Below are 26,950 nucleotides of genomic sequence, written 5' to 3'. Positions count from 1 at the left end.
ATGCATGTGCATGCAGCTGATGATGTTGCATGTTATGACCTGTGAATGACACCGTTTTATAGCTGCAGCTGAGGACCTGGAGACAGCTGCTAAACGATAATAAAGAGTATTTAGGCAGAGTCATTATGTGTGCTGTTTGAGATGGCTCATTTCTGGCTCAAGCCATAGTGATTTTTGATTTTGATTTTGATTTATTTTTTGTCAAAATAGTCCAATACTTATTTCCAAAGGCTTCTTTTACTCACTTAACTTCGCTCAACTGTAGAAAACAGCCACATGTATCAAAGATTTTTTTTTAAATAATTACCATGTCCACATTGATCTTCGCTCAATTCAGTTACCCAAAAAAATATAAAATCAGAATACTTTAAATTTTTTCATTACTGTTGCATAGCTTTATTCATGATGGATATTAATAGATATTAATTCATTTTTAATACTTGAAGTCTTTGCATGAAGTTGATTCCCTGAATTGACTGAACACCCCCCTTCACTGGCCCTCTACTCACATGACTTAAAGAAAAATAATATACCGTATTTTGTGCAAGGTGCAGACATGACTCTTTCATCAGCAGTTCCATGTTTTCAGTTGGTATAGTGAAACACAACACGGTGACTTGTTTACAGAGTGAACTGATATTTTCTTGTAATTTAGATCATACAGTTGTTAAACATATTAAAACTCCTTTTGTAACTAGCTTGTTGTCTGTGGCATGAGTAATGACTGACTTAAACATAAAACTGCCCTTACTTGTTACTGTAAAAAGCAGTAATGGAGTGCACACACAATAGCATGCACATTGTGATAGTTTTAAATGTTCATTCACTTCTTTTTTTGCATCTAAACCCACTAAATGTCAGAAAATCCAACCAACTATTCAGAAGAAAATGTAGAACGAATGGGCTTTAAATGTTAATAAGTTCAAAATATAGCACTCATTATTTCATTTTTTGATAATCATGATGGATTTTAAAGCTGTTGAGAGCATTAAGCAAGCATTTTGTCCTGAAACTGACACTAACTTGACACTTTTAATATGAAGTAAGAGAGCAGTAAGTGTGAAAAGGATATTTCATCATCCAAATGATCGCACAGGGGTCTTTATCAATGACTGAAGAGGTCTCTAGCTGAATTACAGGATTGTAACTTCGTAAACAGGTCAGTCAAAGGTATAAATGTAGAATCAGTTGAGATCCTCAACTAGGACAGTAGCAGCTGTCCGTGGTGCTAGAATTTGAGCATTCTCAGTTTTCAAATAGCTCTGTATCTTTAGATATGTACTTATTCCCTCCCAAAAAGTATTTGCCTGGTTGGATCTCCTGTATATTTTTACATTTTTAGCTATGGTGTGATTGGATGAAAGATGATTGATCTGCAAGTATTTTTTCTCCTACAGATTTCTGAAATACATGTGTTGAATTATTTAGATTTGTCAATGTAATAAATGTATTATAAAGCAAGAATTAACGCTCCATGTCTCATTTGCAGGGTGGAAACACTGAAGAAGAAGCAGATGAGTTTAATTTGCTCGTAGAGGATTGATGGCCCTGTATTATGGCCAAGTGGACATGATTCTACATTCAGCACCTCTGGCACGATGTCGAATATGATTTACCTGACTGTCGTAAGCATTTTATATTTACCTTTTTTACTGTTCGAGGCATTCGGTTTGTCCAGAGGAAAGTATGAGAGGTCGGTGGTGCCAAGTTCTGCCTCTCGCCTGGTGGCGAGGATGGACGGGGATATTATAATTGGAGCCCTTTTCTCTGTCCACCACCAACCATCAGCTGAGAAGGTGGCGGAGAGGAAATGTGGAGAGGTCCGCGAGCAGTACGGCATCCAAAGGGTGGAGGCCATGTTCCACACTTTGGATCGGATTAACTCGGACCCAAATCTGTTACCCAACATTACCCTTGGATGTGAGATCAGAGACTCCTGCTGGCATTCCTCGGTGGCTCTGGAGCAGAGCATCGAATTCATACGAGACTCTCTCATCTCCATCCGGGATGAGAGCGACGGCTCCAGGTGGTGCATTGAAGGGGCGCCTTCCAGTCAGCCACCACCGACCAAGAAGCCCATCGTTGGAGTCATTGGGCCGGGCTCCAGTTCTGTTGCCATTCAGGTGCAAAACCTTCTGCAGCTATTCAACATCCCGCAGATCGCTTATTCTGCAACTAGTATTGACCTCAGTGACAAGACACTGTTCAAGTACTTCCTCAGGGTTGTACCCTCAGATACTCTTCAAGCCAGAGCTCTGGTGGACATTGTCAAACGATACAACTGGACCTATGTGTCAGCCGTTCACACAGAGGGTAAGACACTTTTCTTTATCAGCTGGGGGCTCACAACACAGCACTCTAAACTCAAACAGTACAGTAGTCTAATAAGAACCTAGCTTATTAGACTCCTACATTACCTATAATGCCACTCATTAGCTTTTTAAAAAAGCCCCTTCATGGCTTCCTGTGTTTGAAAATACACACTGTTGAAACCCTACATCTCCAGTGTGTGATACAGACCTTCTAATACACTGTTTCGAGTGCAGTTTCATGAAATCTAGATTCATCTAGACCTACAGAAGTTCTAGATTAAATCATTTGACATCATTTTGGCAGGTTTTGCAAGCTTGAAAACTCTCCAAAAATGTTTTTACTGACTAGCTGAGTACGATTCAATTTGACAGGTAAACTGACCTTCATTTGCAAAAATGCGGTTCTATATTAATAGTGTCTGTTGTTTCTGTTGACCTAATGTATTTTATAAGAAACTCATTTCATTAGGCACACCTATTCAACTACTCCTTAACACAAATGTCAATTCAGAGATGATCATGATGACATGCTAGAGCTCAAAAGAACCATCAGAATGGGTAAGAAAGCTGATTTAAAGGTGAAATAACCACTCATTACAACCAAGGTATGCAGAAGAGCATCCCTAAACCTTAAAGCAGATGGGCTGCAGCGGAAGGTCACACTGGGTGCTATTTGTGTTGCCTTTGAACAGGGATGGCTGTAGTTCCCCTAGACTTTCCAAAATTGGGTTATAGAAGATTGGAAAAATGTTGCCTGTTCTGATAAGTATTGACATGTGCTACTACGTTCAGATGGTAGGCTCAGAATTTGGCTAAACACCACAAAATCATGGATCCATCCTGCCTTGTATTAACAGTCCAGGCTGGTGGTATGGTATGGTATGCTATGGTATGGAGACGTTTCCCCCCTTAGCACCCACTGTGCATCATTTAAACACCATGACATGGTCCTGCAGCAGGGCGATGCCACAAAGCTCAGTTCATCAGTGGTTTCTTGAACATCACAGTGATTTTACTGTACTCAGATGGCCTCCATAGTCACCAGATCTCAAACCAGTAGTGTGTCTTTGGGATGTGGTGGAACGGCTCACATCGCAGATGTGTGGTCCACAAATCTGCAGCTATTTCATGACACTCTCAAGAAAACTAAAAGCAGTTCTGAAAGGAAAAAGGGGGTTCAATGGAATACTACCAAGGTGTAACTAATGAAGTGGCTGTGCTCAGTTTAAGTATGGCTTATGTACTGCTGTTCCAACAGCAGGTGGCTGCAGACATGATTAAAGCCTGTTTTGTGTGACTAATCCATATTCGTTCAAGTGGTGGGCAATTTCAGAGGAGAAGTGAGGTCTCTTTATGGTAATTATACCATTTGTTTTCATGCCTTAAAGATCATTTGAGGCATAAACTATCATTTTTGTACAACACTTGCTCAAAACACAACAGTCATCCCAAACTCATTTTTTCCAGGCATGTTTTTATAATCAGATTCTAATTACGTTTCCTCCCACAGTTTTTATACCCGAGACACGGTTACGGAAGCTGTTGCAAATCAGTTTTAACTGATGGAATATGAAAACAAGTTTAAAACCATCTGCTAAATCCAAACAAAAACCTGGCAAGCCTTCCTTGTTTACAGAAATGAATACCTGTTTGTCATTCTGTAATGAATTAAATATGAGCAGTAGGTGTTAAATGTTACAGAGGAAGCTAGATTACAGCCTGTTTATTGGATTTATGAGTGATGCTGCAGCTGAATGACTGCGAACATCTGGACGGACAACCTAAAAATGACAAGACTTATGTGAGTGCTCATCCTCTGATGCTACTCTTGAGGTCACGGTTGGCCCATTTGCTCTAGTTGCACTGCTCTTGATTCCACAGCAAGAGGTCTGGGGACACAGTGAACTTAAAAGAAGAGTTTTTCGATAATTTTCCCTCTGGATTATTTCCTTTAAAGAACATCTTATAGAATAAAACATGACAGAATGAACTTATGAATGAGAACCCTTTACATTTTCTTGTGAATGAGCCAAACTGACAGCTCCTTTTATCTTTCTCAGGTAACTATGGGGAGAGTGGGATGGAAGTATTCAAAGAGCTTGCCTCGCAGGAAGGCCTTTGCATCGCCCATTCTGACAAGATTTACAGCAATGCTGGGGAGAAGCACTTCGACAGGCTGCTGAGAAAGCTGCGGGAGCGTCTGCCTAAAGCCAGAGTTGTTGTCTGCTTCTGTGAAGGCATGACAGTCCGAGGGCTTCTCATGGCTATGAGACGGCTCGGAGTAGCCGGAGAGTTCCTCCTAATTGGCAGGTTTGTTGGAGAATGTTTTCCCACAGGGCTTTTAGGTTTGTCAGTCGCGGTGCTCTTTGGAATAAAAGAACAACAATGACGAGAAGAAAATCTTTCTTGCTGATGCTTTTCAAAAGTAGCTGTATTTTTATATATCCACAAAAATCAGTCAGTATATCAGTTTAAATAAATAAGAAGCATATTTGTATGTCAGATAGAGTAATGGCCTTTGTGTTAATAATGCTGATTTCAATCCCAAAAATGTTAGGATGCTGGATGATTAGGAAATCTCTTTAACTCATATTTAATCCAGAATTGAGTGTAGAAAATATTAACTGTTTAAAATGACAAAAATGTGGCATTTAAAGAAAAAAATTATGTCACTTTGAATTTGATGGCTGCAACATATCTCAGACAAGATGCACTCAGAGAAAGCAAACCTCCCCCAAGGCAGCTCATGCTCTGGGCAATATTTACATTTAAGGGACTACTACTATATTTTGTATATATTTATTTTGTTTTCCTTGTTTGTTTGTTTTTAAATATACTTTAAGACATTTGTGCTGCAGTTTACTTATTCAGAAACATTGTACATGTATTCAAATTGTTATTTAATTGGTTATAACCTGCTACTGTAATATACAAAATAGCGTGATGTATCGACTCCCTATACATCACTGTTGATATGTTGCCAATATAAACAATGGCAGTAAGAAACAGTTATAAATAGCTCTATATAACTATTATAGTAATGCCTTGACCTTCAGATACATCTACTGACCGTAAAGGAGGTGGTCAAAGGTCAAATTTGACATATTATTTGAAATCTTTATATATGGGACACTTTTACGAATCATAGTTTCAAAGTTATAAGGCTTTTGTCAAATCATTAATTGCTCATGCACACACACAAATATATTGTGTTATTTAATTTAGTTTCGTAATCACATAATTTCCTCAAGGATTAATAAAGCATTCTGATTCTGATGCTCCCACATACCATCAGAGACACAGGCCCCAAACTGAGCACTGATTATAATCCAGATGGTCTCATTCCTCTTTAGTCCAGAAGAAGAACACAGCAATTTCTCCAGATCCTCTGAATCATTTGATGATATTATGTACTGTAAATGTGGAAATATTCAAAGTCTTCATAATTCTATGTTGAGGAACATTACTCTTAAACTGTTCTCCAATTTGTAGACCCAGTTTTGTTGCACACAGGTGGTTCTCTGCTAATCTTTGATATTAGGAAATGCCACCTCTCTGAGATGCTCTTTTTTAAATACCTTATTTTATTACTGATCTGATGCCAATTAACCCGATTAGTTGCCTTCAGCTGTTTTTTTAATTCCCTCTTACTTTTTCAGTGTTTTGTTGCCCCCATCCCAACATTTGACAATGCCTCAGTTTAAATGTTTAATGTTCCATGTTCGACGTGAGCAAAATATGGATTTATGAGCTCTGTAGATCATTGCATTCTGTTAATTACATTTTGCACAGCGTCCCAACATTTCTAGAAATGGGTTTTTAATTTATCCTCCCAACAGGCATATTGAAACTAGCTGTGTTTTATATCTCAAAACTTGACATTTTTCAATAACCTGAGGTGCTTGTGCAAAATTATTGACCAAATATTATCAAACCAAGGTATATCTGCACACATGGACCTTTACAAAAGATGCCAGTATGTTTTAGCCATCAGTTTGTGGACTTGCTTTTGAAGCCGACGTGACCCATGACCATATTTGGAGGACAGGTCTAGGGAGCTATCAGATACCATCAGTGCTGCCTAGTTACCTTGGTTATCAAGGAGTGCCCATAACTCACTATAAAATTTATATGAATGAAATATGGTACAACAAATGGCACCCATCTTTCACTCATAGTGGTTATGTCATAAATTATGCACAACTCCAAACCCTAATGCAATTTAAACGGGCGATTTCCATCTAAAAATAACACCTGTGCAGTGTGTACAAATGGGGAAATTTGTACTGCTGTAAATGCCATCTTGCTCCAGCTCTGCTTATTTTTGGCACTTGGGATCAATTAGTAGCTCTTCTGCAGCATTCACACGCTGTCAGTCAAGATAAGGATTAGCAGTTTCCAAATATTTAACAACTATTCTTCCACAACACGTTTAAAGATTAAATTTAGTGTTAATGTTTTACCTTTTAGAGAAAAGATGTTAGGCATCTTACTAGAAGATCCTTTCAGGAGCCCTTCGTCTTCTACTAAATGCTAAACATAGAAAAATGACACTCTGCTGACTGAAATATGAATGCTGAATTCCATGTTGTGACACTCAGTTGTACTCAGAATGGATTATATACAAAAAGCTCATATGAAGCAAAATATTCTTCCTTTCCTAACGGTAGCAGAGTTCCCCTGAAAGCAAGAAGATGCTTTGAGTCTGGCTCGGTAATGAATAATGCATTCACGCTCCCTGTCAGATCACAGGAGGGATGGGCTAATATGGGACAGCACCTCCAGCATAAGCTGGGGAAAGTGGAGTAGTGAACATCAAAGCTTATATCAGCACATATACCAGGCATTCCCTTTTTGTGGAGCCTCAGTTCACCTTAAGTCCAGTTAGCAGTTGTTGTAGAACCAACGCTAAAAGCCAGCTACGGCTGATTTGCCAAGAGTGGTTTATTAATGTTTAGATTCAAAGGAGTCAGCCCGATTTACTTGCGACCCAAATGATGGAATAGGTGCATAAAGTTAAAAAAAATAGGACACATTAAAGCCTAAACTCGCTCTCACCCCTTCTACTTAAATTTGCACTGCTGTGAAAGTCTACACTGAAGATAAGGAGGGCGTGAGTTTGGTAGAGCAGTGTGCGTGTCTGTGCACACGTGTGTGTTTTCTGGGTCAAGGAGACTACTGAAAAAGGAAAATGTTTTTTAGAGCAATGCAGTAAGTGAACACACGCAGGCCTGTGCAGTGGGCAAATCGAAATGCCTGAGGTGCTGGTCATCAGCCATCCATCTTCTGCTGTGTGGAGGATGAAAGAGATGGCTGTTCTCACACTGCAGAACCCACACATCACAAACAACAAACAACTCGTTTGATCAACTCTCCAGTGAAGCCCCCATTGTGTTGGAATTCATAGAAAATATCAGTTTTATGACTTTGATTGCAATGTTTGACTAGTGATCAAATAAATGATTTCATTAAAAAAACTGTTTGGCTCTACATTCATAGTTTTTCTAATAACACCACTGTGCCCCAAATTAAATGATTCACAGACGTGTGAGCTCAGACTTGTGTTAGAAGTCTGTACAGTATGTGCGTGTGTTGACGTCAGAGCTGTAGGTTTTTGGCACCCAGAGTGTTGGACTGGGGGTAGTGTGATGCTGAGAAGCAGATGGCCAGGTACTGTTGATACTGTCACGCTGGACAACCATTGTCAATTTATTTTTGAAGCACCAGCCAAGCCAAAGATGCTGCTGGCTTTCGCTTCTTAAACAAAATGTGGGTTGTAGAAGTCTGGAAAGTGCTATTTTTGTCCTGTGGATGGGTTTGTGTAATATATACAATATTTTTAAATATTCTGTTTTGAAGGGTATTTAATTGTTTTGGACCAGATTTAAATGTTTGTTTAAATGTTAAAGCCCTCTTCTTATTGTTTCATCTTTTAAGGCCGTGTGTACAGGCACACAACACACGCAATGGTTGTGCTCACTATTTTCACTTTTATTAACAGTTGCACAACAAGAAAACAGTCTCAGTCCAGATCTCAGTCTCTCCCGCTCATCTCTTCCTTCACTATAAAAGAAACAGAGCCTGTCATCAGTCAAACGCCATTACCTGTCACCTCACCTGCCTCCCAGCACTTCCCCCTTGAACTCACTGCTCCACTCCTCCCCTGCAGCTGAGCCAGGGACCACACCTCCACATGGTGTTACTCTCCAAAGCTGATGAGCTGACGACCTGCTGAAGTTCAAATTAAACATCAGAATGGGGGAAACGGGATTTAGTGATTGGTTTGTGGTGTCAGATGAAGTCTTCAGAAGAGCATCTCTGAATGCAGAATATGTATCTCCTTGAAGGAGATGGATTACAGCAGCAGAAAACCACGCAAGCTGGGCTAAGAGCAGGAAACAGAGGCTACGATTCTCATCAACAACAGAAAAGTGTTGCAGATATTTATCTTTTTATTTTGTTTTTATAACTTGCAAGAATATTGGAAATTTGCAACTTTGAGTTAGTACCAAACATATGTAAAGGCAGGTAATACTACTACTACTAATAATAATAATAATAATAATAATGATAATGATAAGACACCAAAATACATTTCTTAATAAGGTGTTGGACAAAACTGGAACAGCTTTGGCACACTTTAGCAGTGAATCTCAAAATCTGTAAGCCTGCTGGAGTTCTGTCTTTCCTCATTTACTGTTTTCATGATAGTCCAAAATCTCCCACAGGTGCTCAGCTGGATTTAAATGTGTTGATAGCACATTATTATTATCAAACTATCCAGTGACCCAAGCTTTGAGCCAATAGCTAAATGAATGAGAACAATAAATATGTCACTTGTTCCATATTTCCAGTTATATTTGTTGTATTGTGAGAAAGAGCTCCTGTATCTGTCCTTGTGCAGCAGAGCTGAATCAGTCTGTTAGAGAAGGTGCTTCTCTGCCTGTCCAGTAATGAATCCAGAGGCTGGAAATGATTCTCCATGATGAGCAACTGTTTGTTAGTGACTTTCTCCCCAGCACAGCTTCAAAAGTGTCCAGTTTGCAGCCAATCCCAGACCCAGCTCCGATGCTGCTCCCCCAGCAGACCACAGCAAAGCAAACTGCCTTCGTCACAGATCTCCAGCATTTCGCTGCACATGTCTCAGCTTCCTCAGGAAATAGAGCCTGTTCATCACCTCTTTGTTCACAGCCTGTATTCGTCTTCCAATTCAGCCCGCTGTAGATGTGGACACCCGGTTACTTGTTCTTCTCCACCACATCAAAATCCTGTCACAAGTTAGACACGGGTCATCGTTTTTTGATCACCACCTCTCTGATCTTATTCACATTTAGAAGCAGATGATTCCTCCAAGACTACTTCACAAATCATCGTCTCAGTAGAAGAAGAATTGGGTTAAATGCACTTGAGAAATCAGAGAAGGTGATCTTGACCTTGCAGCTGTTTCTCTGTGTATGGGAGGAAGCTGTCTGCAGCATGTAGATGAATATATCGCCCACTCCCCGGCTTGGTCTGTATTCAACCGCAGAGCGTCAAGAGATGTATTCACCTGTGGTCTTTTAGGTGGACCATCTTCAGTGCCATCATCACATGAGGTTGCTTTCATCATCAGGATAAACATGTTTCATCATAGGATACAGGTAATCTCTTAAAATAGCTGGATTGATTTACAAGCAAGTGGACCCAAACCATGACAGCAAAATGCTCTGTGCAGCTAATGTGCCACCAGATTCCCTTTCTTTGTGGCTAAAAGGACTGAAGGGTTGAAGTTTTTCTTCAGGTTGTCACTGATCTGTAATGTTTTGTTTTCCATTCAGTGTGTCGCTGCATTTTAAGAAGCTGTTTTTCTGTCAAATCATCACTGGAATATTCAGTTTAAAGTCTCTCATATTCCCTTTTCTCAGCTTTCATTTCACCCGCTGAGACGTACAATGCCACATGACTATATCAAGGACTTGATCCTACACTGCATAATGCTGCTATAAAACACATTTGAAACTGAAATGAATGAGAAATGGGGTTTTCATTTTTATTCTAATTTAAATCTGAAGCATCCAAAAGTCTCTTTTGTCTGCATGACCTTTTGTAACAGGATCAGATGCTGAACTGACTTTCAAAGTGTTGAGTATAAAGCTATAAATACAAGTTATGACCAGCTTTGACACTTAGGGTTCTAGAGTCTGCGTGTTGGGTGGGAGTTTGTTTCTCTCCGGGGCAGATTGCAGAGCCGCAGTACTAATCTGCGAATTCTCACCAGACTTGTGATTGTGTCTGTGGACTGAGGCTTTTTTTTTTCTTCTTCTTCTTTCAGCAAGTACAGCGAGCACTCCACGCCCCTCAGCGGGGAGGCTGAAAGGGAAACAAAGTCAGGAAAACAAAAGGGAGATGTTGTTTTTCTTCAGGATTTAGTGTGCGCTGACTTTTGGAGCTCGGCAGCATAAAACAGTTTGTTATTTTTGTCTTGCCAGATGCTGACTAATATTGTGTGACTTGTTATTAAATTATAAAAATGCAGTAGCTGGAGATAACCTTTAGGGTTAGGTTTGAATGCTTGAGAGGTTTTGGGTTGTGTATTGATATTTTGTTGATTGCAAAAGATATTCCTTTGATAACAGAGCTTTAGCAAATACATCAATTTAACTGTCTCTGATTAGATCCTTCTCTTTCTCTTCTCTTTCCCACAAAAGAGATATAATTTATTATTTATTTATAATATTATGAGTTTTGAAAGGTCAGTAGGAAAGATTTTGCAATGCTTTAAGCTCTGACATAATTTTTAGACATACAATGCAGCAAGTGGGTGTCTAGTTTAAGTAGAAATGATTACAATGTCCTCCTTCTCTCCGCAGTGATGGATGGGCAGACCGAGTCGAGGTGGTGGAGGGGTACGAACAGGAGGCTGTGGGAGGCATCACCGTGAAGCTGCACTCTGAAGAGGTCTCCTCATTCGACGACTACTTCCTGAGGCTCAAGCTCAGCACCAACACCCGCAACCCATGGTTTCCAGAGTTCTGGCAGTACCGGTTTCAGTGCCGCCTTCCCGGACACCCGCAAGAGAACTTGAATTATGCACGGAACTGCTCAGGTAGCTAAACAACTCGTCAAGCAATTATGATGTTTTCCTGCTGTTTTTTTTGCTTTGTTTAGGTTTTTTTTATTCCTGGTTTCCGTTTTTACGCCAGCGTGCACATCTGCTTGTCTTTTTCAACTGTTCTGATGCGTTCAATGCCCAAAGGATGATGCCAAAAGGGCCCCACAAACTGGAACACGCTATTTAAATATGAATTAGACTGCCAGAGGGTAAAATTCTCTCTAAGTCAATCCAGTAACACATATTTTTTTTATATTGTTCATTTCTGTGACACTTGGCTTTACAGAGGATGATGATCTAGGTAAACTAAATCCTTTCACGTATAACAGAGCTAATGCATTATTTGTTAATTTCTCGAAACAATGCTCAACAAGCATGTTTCCAAGACATAACTGTTTTATACACCACTCATATGTTTTTCTTTTTAAAATAAAAGCCTCTATATATTTACGTTTTCAATCTTAAGCTTTATGTTTTATGGGGATTAAGATGTTTCTCAAGCTCCCCAAATTTAAAATCAGTTATTTTAAAATGAGCCTATTTGAACATGTTGATAAACGTAAATATAAAATGTTGCATGCAGCAAAAATCAAAAAAACATTTTTTGACTTTAGGCTATAAAGATACTTTTGGGAATTTATTTTTGCCATTGCATCTTTTTTTTCCTTTGCACATTATTTTCAAGGATTTCTTTGATATATGACGCATATTTCTGCTTTTATTCATTTTTATGAGGCATCATTATTTAATAGCAGTTATTCACATAGGCATAGGTGGAGATATAGTGATTTGTCCTGTCCTGCAAACATTTGTTTTTTTGTTGTTGTTTGTTTTATTTTATTTTTATTTATATGTGTATCTATTTATTTATTTTGGTGTAGAACTCCAAGATGGTGAGTGAATACTTTTTAATGGAACCATAATGCTCCTCACTTTGGAAATATACATAGAGGTTGACTGATATTAAGGTTTTATCACACGCTGGGAAAATGTAAATGCATTGCTGATAATCTTTTTTCTTTCTATTACATTTCCAATTAATCTCAGTTGACCTCTAATATATGAAGCTATTGGGATGTTTTTCTTCCTGTGCACTGAAAGCTCAACAATTGGGTCTTGTTTGCTCACACTTTGTGCTTTCACACCTTTTCTAGCCTTAAGACAGTCGCATAAAACAGCCCAATAACATTTGAGTGAGATGGGAACTCGCTTAATTGCATGTAGCCACAGAAATAGCAGTTAACATGCAGGTAATGCATACGCTGGGATCCATTTTCTTCTTATCTCTGCACAGTTTAATCCATGAAATATACAGAGAAGGTTCACTTGTCATGCAGCCGACTAATCCCGACGTGCAGCAGTAGGTCCTCTGCTTGCATGCTCGCATCATGACATCATTGCATCATGACTGAAGCTCACACAGCTCAGAGGAGTGCGGCGAGCGTCAAAGCGAAGGAGCTGTTAAACTAGGTCATCACCAGCAGATCCCATCGGACGCTCACCCAGCTGCTACCCAACTAAATTTACTGTTGATGTGTTTGTTTGCAGAGGCAGTGAGTTTCCCAGCAGTCCTTTTTAGCGATCATTACGTGATTTAACACAAGTGGCAACAAACACGTCAGCAATGGATGACACTCGCGAAAGCCACCACGCTGTTATAAATGTTGCGGGATAGGACAGAATAAATTCTGTCTCACGGACTGCATAGACTGACAGTATGGCTGAGAAAACACGCAACAAATGAATGTATAAAATGCTAAAATCAGGGCAAACACCAATCATCTGCATTCCTGCTCCTTAAGAATAATAAGTTGTTTCCAAAAACTCTGACATACCTGATTTTTAGGTTAAATGTTCTGCAAGCCAGTAAGAGATGCTCACAGCCTGATGAGCCTGACTTATAACCTATAACTAGTAGAAGTACTGACATTAGCTGACTTGACCTAACCTATTCCTTCTGAATCTGTAAAAGACCCATAGGGATTGAACAATGACATACTTTCAACCAACAGTGTAACAGTAATGCTACTACTGCTACTATTAATAATAGTGGACGACATGAATTGCATTGTCAATTAACATTTTTTTTAACTGTACACATAATACATATATTATAGAGTGTGTTTCCATCCGAGGAGACATGCTGTAATTTTCCACCTTAAAGTGTCATAAAAAGGTATCTGGTGGCAGATATTCAGCATGGTGTGATTATAGTGGGATCTTTTTCAATTTACAATTTTAGTATATGTTTGCATTAGTATAAATTTAAACTCAAGGAAATGGGCGAAAAACGTTCAAGTTTAGCCCAAAAGTGTCAAGTTCCTACATAGCTGCAGATTAGAGAGACTTGCTTTTAGAAGGGCATAGGTATCTGTTAATACATTATTCCTAATAGATAAAATAAATAAAGACATCTTTTTCTCTACTGTACATTTCTATTGTCTAATTATCACAATCTCAGCTTCAATTATGACATATAGATGCGAAGATTAAAGCTTTTCAAGCTTGAAATCCTAATGAAAGATTAATGGCACTTAAAAACAAAGAATTCTGCAGTGCTTAAAATAAGGTTCAATTTTAATATATCCAAAAGCAAACCTTGATTTCTTTTTAGACTTGATTTCAGACTTCTAAATTACTCATTGGTCATTCGTGCACTTTTGGAAAAATGTTATATTATAGGAGTGGCAACTTTTCTTAGGTTCTGGATGTAGTTTTAAAGTTTTGCGTGCAGCAGGTTTTGGTGGTAGTGCTTCAGCGTCTCTTGCTGTCCTTAGTGTCACCCTGCATTCCTCCATTGCTCATTACTGCCCTCGCTGCTGAGCCAGCCCTGGCCTGAAGAGTTAGGAGATAAGACCTGTTAACACCACAACTTCCTGTGGATGTATATATATATATATGGCTTTGTCCTGGAAAAGATGGCGACCGAGGAATGCTTTGGGCAGCTGGACAGTATGACATTGATGGTCGGTGTAAATGCTTGAAGTTGTGGCGGACCACCAGGTGGCTCCACTCACACCCAAGTTGAACGGAAGTGTTGGGGTGGAGATTTTGGCGCTCAATATATGTGAAGTTCTGAGAGTCAGTTAATAAAGTTGGAGTGAGACACAGAGACCTCTCCTGTCGTTATTACATACCTCCACATTGGTGACCCCTGTAGCGAACATGCTAAGGCTCGACGACGAAGCCAGCTCCGGCCTGGAAGCATCGGCTGCCGCTGGACTTTCACCTCCGCCGATGGCTGCGTTTGCTGTGGCGCTTAAATTGCCGGATTTTTGGCTTCACGATCCTCCTTCATGGTTCGTGCACGTAGAAGCTCAGTTTGCTCTTCGTGGAGTTTCAGCCGACGATACACCACCATGTGGTGGCCTCACTTGACCCGCTGTCAACCCGCCGCGTGATGACTCTCCTCCGGGACCCCCCAGCCCAAGGCAAGTACGCCGCCCTCAAGGCGCTGCTGCTGCGGCGTTACTCCCTCTCTGATGCTGAGCGGGCCGAGAAACTCCTTTCCCTCGCGGGCCTGGGCGACGGTACCGCTCTCGAGCTCATGGAGAGCATGCTGTCCTTGCTGGGCGCGGATGACGGAGGATTTCTCTTCACCCACCTCTTTCTCCGACAGCTGCCGGCTCCAGTGCGCGCTGGCCTTGCCAACCCCCCGCTATTGGCCACGAAGGATTACCGCTCCCTTGCGGAAGAGGCGGATCGCATCCTCCTGGCTACCAGGACTTTCGGCGTTCAGGCGATTGTTCAGGACTCACCAGCGTTTTCCCCCGCCCCCTCACCGATGCTCCAGGGGCCCTCCGACTCGTCCGCAGTGGCCGGAATCGCTGCACGGCGGCACCGCGGAAAGGGGCTTTGTTTTTATCACCAGCGTTTTGGAGCGAAGGCACGGCGCTGTCTCCCGCCTTGCAGTTCCCAGACCCAGGGAAACGGGCATGTCAGCGCTCTGTAGCAGCCGCGACCGCTGGCAACAAGGAAAGGCTGCTTTTCTTAGAGGACTCACGCTCGGGGAGGCGTTTCCTGGTAGACTCCGGCTCACAGAAGAGCCTTCTTCCCCCGGCTGGCTCGGACAGGCTAGCTGAGGGCTGCGGGCCATTGCTAACAGCGGCTAATGGCTCTCCCATCAAAACCTTCGGTGAAAGGTTGGTGACTGTTTGCTTTCACGACCGTGACTTTCAGTGGAACTTTGTTGTTGCTGCTAGCTCTGTGCCTATAATAGGCGCTGATTTTCTTTGTGCTCGAGCACTGTGACGAAGCATGGGGTGGAGCATTACATAACTACAGTAGGGCCCCCGGTGTTCGCGCGCGCGCGCCGCCTCGACCCTGCCAAACTGGCTGTTGCTCGGGAAGAGTTTGCCACCATGGAGCGTCTGGGCATCGTGCAGCGTTCGAACAGTGCCTGGCTTCTCCGTTACACATGGTGCCTAAATCTGATGGTCGGTGGCGACCTTGTGGGGATTTCCGCCGTCTTAATAATGTCACAGAGAACGATCGTTATCCCATTCCCCACATCCAAGATTTTTCCGCCCATCTTGCGGGGACCTCGGTTTTTTCGAAGATCGATTTGGTACGGGGATATCACCAGGTTCCCGTGCGCGCGGAGGATGTCCCCAAAACCGCCGTAATTACACCTTTCGGCCTTTTCGAGTTTCTGCGCATGCCGTTTGGCCTGAAAGGTGCCGCCCAAACCTTCCAGCGGTTGATGGACTCGGTCTTGCGCGGGCTGCCCTTTGTTTTTGTATATCTTGATGATATACTGGTGGCCAGCAGCTCGAAGGAGCAGCACATGTTCCATCTGCGGCAGGTTTTTCAGCGTTTGGCGGAGCATGGACTGATTATTAATCCGTCTAAATGCCAGTTTGGGTTGCCCGTTCTCGATTTTCTTGGGCACCGTATTTCCGCCGAGGGCGCGGTTCCGTTGCCTGACAAAGTCCGAGCTGTTTCGGAATTTCCGCGTCCCACGAATGTTAAGGCACTGCAGGAATTTTCGGGGATGGTGAATTTTTACAACCGTTTTCTCCCCAGAGCGGCACATCTGCTGAAGCCCCTTTATGGGGCGTTAAAAGGTAAGAACGCTAATGACTCCGTTGACTGGTTTCCGGAAAGCATCCAAGCGTTTTCTGATGCTAAGTCAGCGTTAGCTAATGCTGCCCTTCTGGCCCACCCTTCCCCCTCAGCGCCGATTGCGTTGACCACCGATGCGTCAGACATAGCGGTGGGTGCGGTGCTGGAACAGCGAATCTCGGGTGTCTGGCAACCGCTCGCCTTTTTCAGCCGTACGCTACGTGACAGCGAACGCAATTACAGCGTTTTTGACAGGGAGCTACTGGCGCTCCACCTGGCGACTCGTCATTTCCGGTTTTTTCTCGAGGGTCGTCACTTTACCGCATACGTGGACCACAAACCCTTGACGTTTGCCATGTCCAAGGTTTCTGATCCATGGAGTGCACGCCAGCAGCGCCAGTTGGCAGCCATTTCTGAGTTTACCACGGACATTCGGCACGTGGCTGGTAAATCCAATCATGTGGCTGACTGTTTGTCCCGTGCGCTGGTTTCTCCCGTCTTTCTCGGCATAGACTACTCCGCCATGGCTGCCGATCAGAGCGGTGACCCGGACATCCTCGCGCTTAAATCCACCCAGACGGGCCTCATACTAGAGGACAGACCCGTGCAGGACGGTGGTCCCCTCCTCGTCTGTGACGTTTCCACCGGCCGCCCTCGCCCAGTGGTTCCCGCTTCCTGGCGTCGTCAAGTTTTTGACTCGGTACATGCTCTCTCTCATCCAGGGGTCCGGGCCTCTGTTAAACTGGTCAGCTCTAAATTTGTTTGGCCAGGCCTTCGCAAATCTGTTAAGGAATGGGCGTCGGCGTGCATTCCCTGCCAGCGTGCGAAGGTTCATAAACACACCAAGGCGCCCCTGGAGCCGTTCTTCATACCTGGCAAACGTTTCGATCATGTGCATGTCGATCTGGTGGGTCCTCTGCCGCAGTCACAAGGTTTTACGCACCTTTTGACTGTTGTTGACCGGACCACCAGGTGGCCGGAGGCGGTTCCCCTGGCGTCCACTACCGCAGCAGTGGTGGCCAAGGCGTTTTTGTCAAGCTGGGTCTCGCGTTTCGGCCCACCCGCGGACATTACGTCAGACAGAGGCCCCCAGTTCATATCCGAGCTTTGGTCGGCCATGGCTGATGGACTGGGGGCTAAAGTCCACCGCACAACCGCATACAACCCGCAAGCTAATGGGATGTGTGAACGGTTCCACCGGTCGCTTAAGGCTGCTTTTCGCGCCTCCTTAAAGGATGGTAATTGGGTTGACCGCCTCCCGTGGGTTTTGCTTGGGCTGCGCTCTGCGGTTAAGGAGGATCTCGGCGCTTCCCCAGCTGAGCTAGTGTTTGGTCAGCCCCTCCGCGTGCCTGGAGAATTCTTGCCCGAAACTCCTCCTCCCTGCTTCGATCCATCAGTGCTATCTCTCAACCCGCTTTTGCACTCGCTTCGGGTTCCTAGTCCGGTGCACCATTGCGTGCCTGACACCTTTGTTCCAAAGACTTTGGAGACTGCTGAGTTTGTTTTTGTCAGGCACGATGCCCACAGGACACCGCTGCGGCCGCTGTATGACGGCCCATTCAGGGTTATTGAACCGGGCCGGAAACATTTTGTTTTGGATTTTGGGGGTCGAAGGGAGACTGTGTGTGTTGACAGACTTAAACCTGCACATGTTCTTCCGGACAGTAATGTAGTGCCGGCCCAGGCCCCTCGCCGTGGCCGCCCTCCTTCGATGGGGTTGACAGACTCTGGTTTTCCCCCCAGGACTACCCCCGGACCACCGGCGTTTGAGCCTCCTCCTGCCTTTCCTGCTCGCCTTCACCAGCCTCGTTCACAGGATGGACCTTCCTCTGCCTGTTCTCTCCCTCCCAGGTTCAGTCGTTCGGGTCGTTTGCTTAGACCCAGGGTCCTGGACTGAATAGGGACCTAACTGTGTGTTCGGGGGGGGGTATGTGTGGCGGACCACCAGGTGGCTCCACTCACACCCAAGTTGAACGGAAGTGTTGGGGTGGAGATTTTGGCGCTCAATATATGTGAAGTTCTGAGAGTCAGTTAATAAAGTTGGAGTGAGACACAGAGACCTCTCCTGTCGTTATTACATACCTCCACAAAGTAATCTTTAGACCTTTGCTTGGCTGTACAGATCAAAATGTTCTGGTGAACTGTTTGTACCATTGATGCTATCTGTGATTAGCACAGACTCTAAACATGTTGCTTTCTTTTGCTGTTTTCTTGTGATGATTTAGGGCATTGTTTTCCTTAGTCCTCAGTTGCAGCACTAATTTTAATTGTCTCTGCATATAAGAAATTCAGTCTGACTATTGAGCCTCAAAGAATGACATGTGAGAGACTTCTGCCTCTGCTTTTTTATTTGTTTGTTCCTTACTGGCATTTTTCTCAGGTAGAAATTATCCAGCAATGTGTCAGCCTATTGGTATCATCCGACCCTCGTGTCAGACTTACATGGATACAAAGTTTGGACTTTGTTTTCAACGGGCACATTACCTGCATTTCCTAACAGCTGCATTTCCATGAATGCTCAGGAGCAATCACAGGATATAATATAGATGTTCTTTGTCTGTAAATGGCCTGTATTTATATAGCGCTTTACTAGTCCCTAAGGACCCCAAAGCGCTTTACATATCCAGTCATCCACCCATTCACGCACACATTCACACACTGGTGATGGCAGCTACATTGTAGCCACAGCCACCCTGGGGCGCACTGACAGAGGCGAGGCTGCCGGACACTGGCGCCACCGGGCCCTCTGACCACCACCAGTAGGCAACGGGTGAAGTGTCTTGCCCAAGGACACAACAACCGAGACTGTCCAAGCCGGGGCTCGAACCGGCAACCTTCCGATTACAAGGCGAACTCCCAACTCTTGAGCCACGATCGCCCTTATCCTCATTGTGTGGTTACGCTGGTTTTGTGTACACCTATGAAGGAAATGTAGTTCAGTAAGAGAAAATGCCATCACAAAAATAACCCCCAATGAACAAACACTTGGCAACAGTGGGAAGGAAAAGCTCCCTTTTAACAGAAAGAAATATTCAACAGAACCAGTCTCAGGGAGGACAATCTTGCTTTAAAATATACAAACACACGGGAATAACAAGTGACAGGACCGTAGGTTTCACAGATGCAACAAGACAATCGGTGTTTCTTTTACCTCACCTGCCAGTGCTCTAGCTCTATGACGGGTCTGTGCCTGGCTCCCAGTTTTACCAAAACACAGTGAATGCATGGTGTAGCTTGTTATACTTTAATACAATGCAACTGATAAACTGCTACTCTGCTTCTAGCTTGCATTACACTGAACTGATAGGGTGTGTCTGAACATCACACAGTGTTTGCTTCCAGATATTTTTTGTCTCATTCATTCATCCCGTTCGTTGGAGAAAAACCCCCAATAAGAACAGAAAAGATTCAAATACGTGTTGGTTTGTTTTTCTGCTTGAGGAGACTGATTCTCAGTGGTTTCTATCGTTTTAGGCCAACTCTAATTGAATCCTGACTCATGACTGCAGAAATGAACAGTCTTGCCATGGTAACAAGGATTATTTGAAGCCATCTTCCAAGGCTTCCAGTTCTTTTAAAGCAGTATCCCACAGAGGCAAAGATACATGTGGCTTGCTGGCTGAATTTAGAGAGCAGTTATAAGAATGAATCTGTGAGCACCCTATCACTCCTTTGTAATATGTTACATCATGCTAGACAAGATATTAGGTATACCTGAAATGTAGAAATGTAAACTTTAACCACATAAGATGCTTCTGCTTGCAGCAATAAAGCACCTCGTGTAAGTCTTTCCCTGTATGTTTGTCTTGAAGCTGAATCCTTACTGTTCTCTCATGTGTGGGCAGGTTATGAAAGTCTGGAGGACAACTACGTGCAAGACAGCAAGATGGGCTTCGTCATCAATGCCATCAATGCGATGGCCCACGGGCTGCACGATATGCACTCTCACCTTTGTCCCGGCCACGTGGGGCTCTGTGATGCCATGAAGCCTGTTGATGGAAGCCACTTACTGGAATTCCTTCTGAAGACATCCTTCACAGGCGTGTCCGGGGAGGACATATGGTTCGATGAGAACGGCGATTCTCCTGGAAGGTAAACCCACTTTTCTTATTGTTTTAGGTGAAAGGAATTTTTTTAGACATTTTTAGAAAAAGTAGTTTAATTAAGACAGCATTAACTGACCTTCGGTTTCACCCAGCGGAGGGCAGTGAACCACCAGTGCTTAAAGGGAAAAAATCCAATATATTCACTATTCAGTAACAGAGAACAACTAAATTAAAATTAAAGGTGATTAAAACCGGGATAAATGTAATGTTTTAAAAACTGCTGATAAATGTAAATTGAGGCACTACGCTTCCTGGATATTTTACCCACTAGCAAGACACACCATTAACCAGGGTACACCTTGCTAGTGGGTTGGACCAGATTTTGGTCCATGTTGACACAATATTATCACACAGTTGCTGCAGATTTTCTGTACTTCTACAATGTGAATCTCCCATTCCAACACATCCCAAAGGACTGTTGGACTTTTTACTCACTGGGTATTTCTCTTTTTGGACCAGTCTCTGTAAACCCTAGACATGGTTGTGTGGGAAAATCCCAGTAGATCAGCAGTTTCTGAAATACTCAGACCAGCTCATCCGGCACCACAAGCCACACTAGGTTCAAAGTCACTTAAATCACTTTATTAAAAAAAACAGCAGGTTCTCTACACGACTAAATGCACTGAGTTGCTTCCATGTGATGCGGCTGATTAGATATATGTTTTTGTGAGCAGTTGAATAGGCATCTCTAGAAAAGTGGTTGGTGATTATTGGCTGATCTAAAGCACAATCGTGATCATAACAGCACAGAACTTCCAGTAAGTAAGCCACATACAGTATTCTCATGTAAGTCCGTTCATGTCATTAAATCACAAAGTTTATGGTTAAGCCGTTGAGATAAAGTTAAATATTCTCCAAATTATATGTAATAAAAGGGTCAGTGACTTCTTTTATGCTGAGTGAGTATGATCCACCTAAGAAATACCAGTAAACATAACATCTATCAGCAATGGTGAAAGATCTTCCTCTGAGCCATTTCTTTCTTTCCACAATCAGGTATGAGATCATGAACTTTCAGCATGTGGAGACGAGTGTTTATGATTACATCAACATCGGCTCCTGGCACGAGGGCATGCTGAGTATCGATGATGACATGATCCAGATGAACCGCAGTGAGATGGTCCGCTCTGTCTGCAGTGAGCCCTGCTCCAAAGGAGAAATCAAGGTTAGGCTCGGATCTTGTACATCTTGTGATCAAACATCCCTGTTACATCTTTGTTATTCAGTCTCTACGTCACACTTGTATGAGGTATTTGTATAAAGTTTTTACAAAACACAGTAGGCCCCACATTGTTCATCTCGCACATAAATAGTTAGCTTGGCAACATTGTACCTGAATGAATTGAAGTAACATTGTAAAGAAAAGTGGGTCAAACTTCTGCCACAATGATGTGAGGGAATTATAAAGCCATGCAAAGAATGATAACTTCAAGTTATTGCTTCATAAACACGGCTCTCCACACTATTAAACCATGGGGTTTACACAGTGCTTCTGCATTTTTGCTTAGTTTTCATCAAATAAATGATGACATGGTGTGACATATCATGTGGTGTTGTTAATCTGAGGTTGTGTTTATGTTTGGTGTTTTTTCTCATGTCTTTTTCCCTATGCTGAACCTTTCTATCTTTGTTTTTACTGTGTTGAAAACAAATATTTAAATATTTATGTAGATCTGGCCTTCCTTGGACATCAAAATACATCCATGATAAATATAGTTAATTTTAGAAGAGTCTTTTTACTTTTGATTACCTTGCATGTTTTATGAACCAGGTAATAAGGAAGGGAGAGGTGAGCTGCTGCTGGATCTGCACTGCCTGCAAAGACAATGAGTACGTCCAGGATGAGTTCACGTGCAAGGCCTGTGACCTGGGCTGGTGGCCTGACAAAGAACTGGAAGGTTTGCTTGCACTCTTCACTTATCCGCTTGTGTAAATCTTTAGCTGCTTTAAATACTGTGCAGGGCCTGGCACATGACCCTACTGGATTTTTTTTAGAGATTAGTTAAATAGGAAAAAGGGAAAAGGAAATTTAATCAACCTCCCAACACCTCTAAAGGTCAGTTTTTTACATGTTATACTTGGATGTTTCAAAGGGTCCTAATATACTATGACGTGTGTAACAGTCCTCACAAAAATTATACACACTATATTAGTAAATCAGTGAACAAAGGGGTGATTTTATAGCCTATTTCACAAAGGAATCTTAGTAAACACAATTTGAAGCTTAAACAAAAAAAACCCCAAACAAACAAACACCATCTTCTGGTCTCTCAATTAAAAAGTAAATAAATGCAATAAACGCATTTTAGATAATGTCGACCAGCTTCTTGAAATCACCAATGCTCCAGTCAGTATACAAAAAAGATCCTGGACAAAGTGATTCATCTGATCCACACAGCAAATTTTGCTGCTCTGCAGTTTTGTCATTTAAATTTAGATGAATTTAGGTTGCTTCAGTGGTCACAGGGTATGTTTCTGCTGCATGACTGATGCTTGCAGAGATAAGAAGAGTTTCTTCTGGCTTATCTGAGGCAGTTTTTTTTTTTTTTTAAAGTTAAGTTCCTCCAAGCTTTTACTTCTCCTCCTCTTACCTGCACCCTGTACAGCCTGTCCCGCTAAGATTTTTGCAGCGCTATTTCACAAACCTGTTCTGTCCTATTTTCATTGCTTTCCCATGACACCTGAGAGCCATTCATCATCTTCACCATTTCATCCGACAGCAGCCCTAGTTCACTTACCACTCTTCTGGCCCACTTTCAAAGGTCTTCTGTGGCTTTCAAAGACACTTCCTTAATAGGATCATCCTTCCTCCATGCTGTTTCATTTTTTATTTTTACAGCCACAGATGTTTGGATACACATGAAAACAGCATAATGCGTAGCACAAAGAAGGATATAAAAATATTATTGTGCACTTTTCTAACCCTACCTCTTGGCATTGTACAATAAATAAATAACACAACATGAATTAGACATTCAAAGTGTGTTCTCAGCATGAGGCAGAGAGGCGAGCTTATTTGGATCCATGAAAAAGCAGTTAGTTATTTTGTCCTGCTGCACCAGCACCCCTCCTCTGCTGGCTGCAACCCAGCCTTGCCATAGCTGAGTAGAAAGAGGCTTATTTATAGTTGAACTAAAAACCTACTTTGAGACTTACTGTATTTTCTCAGGCAAAGATGGATTTTATTAATTTCTAATGTGTCCATACAGTACAACGTTAATATATTAGACTTTTCATTGAAAACAACCCTTTATTTAACTACGTTTCTCTAAATAATCATGAATATATCCCCAGAGCTGGTGCTAAAGGGATAAAAAATGTATAGAGTTGGCCAGCTTTTAGTATACTGTGGCTGTGTTTTTATAACTCATGTTTTTCCCCTTTACAGGCTGTGAGCCGATCACTCTACGCTATCTGGAGTGGAGAAATCCAGAGTCCATTATCCAGGTGGTCTTCTCCTGTCTGGGCATCCTGGTAACATCATTTGTTACCTTCATCTTTGTCTTATACCGCGACACACCAGTGGTCAAATCCTCCAGCCGGGAGCTCTGTTACATCATCCTTGCAGGGATCTTCCTGGGCTATCTGTGCCCTTTCACTCTCATCGCTCGACCCACCGTGGCCTCTTGCTACCTCCAGAGACTCCTCGTCGGACTCTCAGCTGCCATGTGCTACTCAGCCCTGGTAACCAAAACCAATCGCATCGCTCGCATCCTGGCGGGCAGCAAGAAGAAGATTTGCACGAGGAAGCCGAGGTTCATGAGCGCTTGGGCTCAGGTGGTCATCGCCTTCATCCTGATAAGTGTCCAGCTCACACTGGAAATTACCCTCATCATCATGGAGCCTCCTGAACCCGTCAAATCTTACCCCAGCATCAGAGAAGTCTTCCTGATCTGCAACACCAGTAACCTTGGTGTTGTAGCTCCACTGGGCTACAACGGCCTGCTGATCATGAGCTGTACCTATTACGCCTTTAAGACCCGCAACGTCCCTGCAAATTTCAATGAGGCCAAATATATTGCCTTCACCATGTACACCACATGTATAATCTGGCTGGCGTTTGTGCCAATCTACTTTGGCAGCAACTACAAAATCATCACTACGTCCTTTTCTGTGAGCCTCAGCGTGACTGTAGCTTTGGGGTGCATGTTCACTCCAAAGATGTACATCATTATCGCCAAACCTGAGAGGAACGTGCGCAGCGCATTCACCACCTCCGATGCGGTGCGCATGCATGTCGGCGACGGTAAAATTGCTTGCCGAAGCAACAGCCTGTTGAACATGTTCAAGAGGAAAAAGAACACTGGAAATGGCAGGTAGGTTCATTAATTGAGTCTGTGAGTCCTGCTCCTGAGGCACCTCAGGGATGCTGGTTTTACTGTAATTCCCTCTCAAAGGGAACGTGATGTCTTACTGTATTCACTTTCCTAGGGACACCTGTTGTAAACTGTGACGGATATAGGTCAGTACCCAATTCACACAGCCAGTTCAGCCCTTGATCTGTTATTAAAATTAAAACAAGCATCTCTGTGTGCTAAGGGATGGCAAATTAGATCCCTAATACAGAATGCAGGGTTTCTCCAGGGCTTCAATAGCATTTAAGGTGTTTCTTTTGAGATGTTATATTCAAAACCTGTAGATACCCTGTAATACTGACAATACTTTAAAAAAAATCAAATCAAATAAAAATAATGACATTAGTTTTTTACATGAAGCAGAAATGCTCTTTCTGTCTCCACTTTTCTGGGTTCCTATGAAGTAACAGCCGTCTTTATTTTGTTCATAGTTCTAATGGAAAGTCTGTGTCATGGTCTGAACCAGGTGCAAGACATCCTCCAAAAGGGGATCACATGTGGCACAGACTGTCAGTGCATGTGAAGAGACAGGAAGCAGGTTCCAATCAGATGGCTGTCATCAAACCCTTAACTAATACCTACCATAACACGGGCCTGGAATTCTCAGACCTCAGCACTAAGACTTTGTACAATGTGGCTGAGGAGGATGAGAGTGACCCTGTCCATTATAACTCCCCTGACACTCCCCCTATGGTGGCCCACGGGCAAATGCCTGCCAGTGGGCTGAAAAAAGATGTGCACGAGGAAGTGGAGCTCTATTCCCCCGAGCCTTTGCAGCAAAATAGCATTATCCCCCCCAAACATGTCGTGATGGACCGCCTGCAAGAGGAGGGGGTGGTGAGCAAGTTCAACAGTGACATGCCTGAGATCCGTGATATGATAAGCATGCCTGAGGCTGTCAGTGGTGGGATGCCAGTGTACCATCAGGCTCACCTCATCCAGCAGGAGCCTGTCCTGCCTATGCAGCTTGACCCATTTGATGAGGAACCTGTCTTCCCTTTAGAGGAGGAAGAAGAGGAGGAAATGAATGAGCAGTTTTGCCTTCTCCACGGCTACATGTACAACAACTCCCAGATTCATGACGAGGAGGACTTTGTTGAGGTCAAATTAGCAACAGAGGACTCTCTGGCTCTGATGCCCCCCTCGCCTTTCCGTGATTGCACCGGTGCTCTAGTAAGCCCCTTTCCCAACTCGCCAGTGTCCGAGTCGATTTTGTGCACACCTCCCAATGTCACATACGCCTCCGTCATCCTCAGAGACTACAAGCAAAGCTCCTCAACTCTGTGAGGGCACGCCCTAAATGTTGACGCTTGTACTATAAGTTTTTATGTGTTGTATATGATTTTACATAAGGAAAAAGTGATCCCGTGGTCTGTCAAGTCATTTTTCACTCCTAATAGCTTTTAAATGATAAGGGTGAGACATACTGTAAATTTCTAATATAAGCTTTTAGAGACAAAAATAACTGTATATATATATATTTATGAAATATTGTTTGATAAATGTAGATTAGGTATCAATCTGATTAGTTTTTGGACTTTAAAGGTAACTTAATGAGCATAGCTAATATAAAATTATTCACTTTAATAATAAGGAAATTTGTTTTGTGTGACACATTGCGTGTCATGACCTTTGTCGGGCAAATGTAGAGGTTTAAAGCAAGAGTTGTTGTTTTTTTTTAAAACTCCCTCATTGACTTTCTTGGCGAGAAATAGAAAACTAGGTCAATGTCACTCTCGTATATGTTTCTAGCTGCTCATAGTAGCTTCGTATCTAGTATACGGACATAAAAGTGGCATCCATCTTCACAGCTAAGAAGAGTTACACCCCCAGAACTATAAAACTATCTACTTAAGCTTGAAGTGCAGGGTAAAATGTTAATAAATGCCAACTTTGTTGTGAAAAAAGATATTATATTGTGAATCTCTGATGGATACAGTACTGCCAAACAATTGCACTGTACCTTGAATGTAGCAGAGGACAAGTTCAAGTGCCACGTTTGTTTTTCTTTTGTACATTTAT

At 42.8% G+C, this 26,950-nt stretch overlaps 1 protein-coding gene across 2 annotated transcripts; it reads left to right on the top strand.

Annotated features, from left to right (window-relative positions):
- Positions 1–1,598: 1,598 nt before the first annotated feature.
- On the top strand, positions 1,599–26,526 carry grm1b (glutamate receptor, metabotropic 1b). 2 transcript variants are annotated; one of them, XM_085390718.1, is made up of 10 exons: positions 1,599–2,313; positions 4,373–4,622; positions 11,162–11,397; positions 11,690–11,704; positions 12,285–12,296; positions 20,313–20,559; positions 21,570–21,738; positions 22,345–22,471; positions 23,962–24,889; positions 25,360–26,526. In XM_085390718.1, the coding sequence occupies exons 1-10, from the start codon at positions 1,599–1,601 to the stop codon at positions 26,213–26,215; spliced, it is 3,555 nt and encodes a 1,184-aa protein (XP_085246844.1). In that variant the 3' UTR covers positions 26,216–26,526. The 2 variants fall into 2 exon arrangements, with proteins under 2 accessions (XP_085246844.1, XP_085246843.1); XM_085390717.1 differs by lacking the exons at positions 11,690–11,704; positions 12,285–12,296.
- The last annotated feature ends 424 nt before the right edge of the window (positions 26,527–26,950 follow it).

This window comes from Rhamphochromis longiceps, linkage group LG19 (assembly GCF_057381845.1).
Source record: "Rhamphochromis longiceps isolate RC_006_pf linkage group LG19, R_longiceps_female_GT1.1, whole genome shotgun sequence".
Lineage (NCBI taxonomy): Eukaryota > Metazoa > Chordata > Actinopteri > Cichliformes > Cichlidae > Rhamphochromis > Rhamphochromis longiceps.
This window is presented reverse-complemented; position numbering and strand designations above follow the sequence as displayed.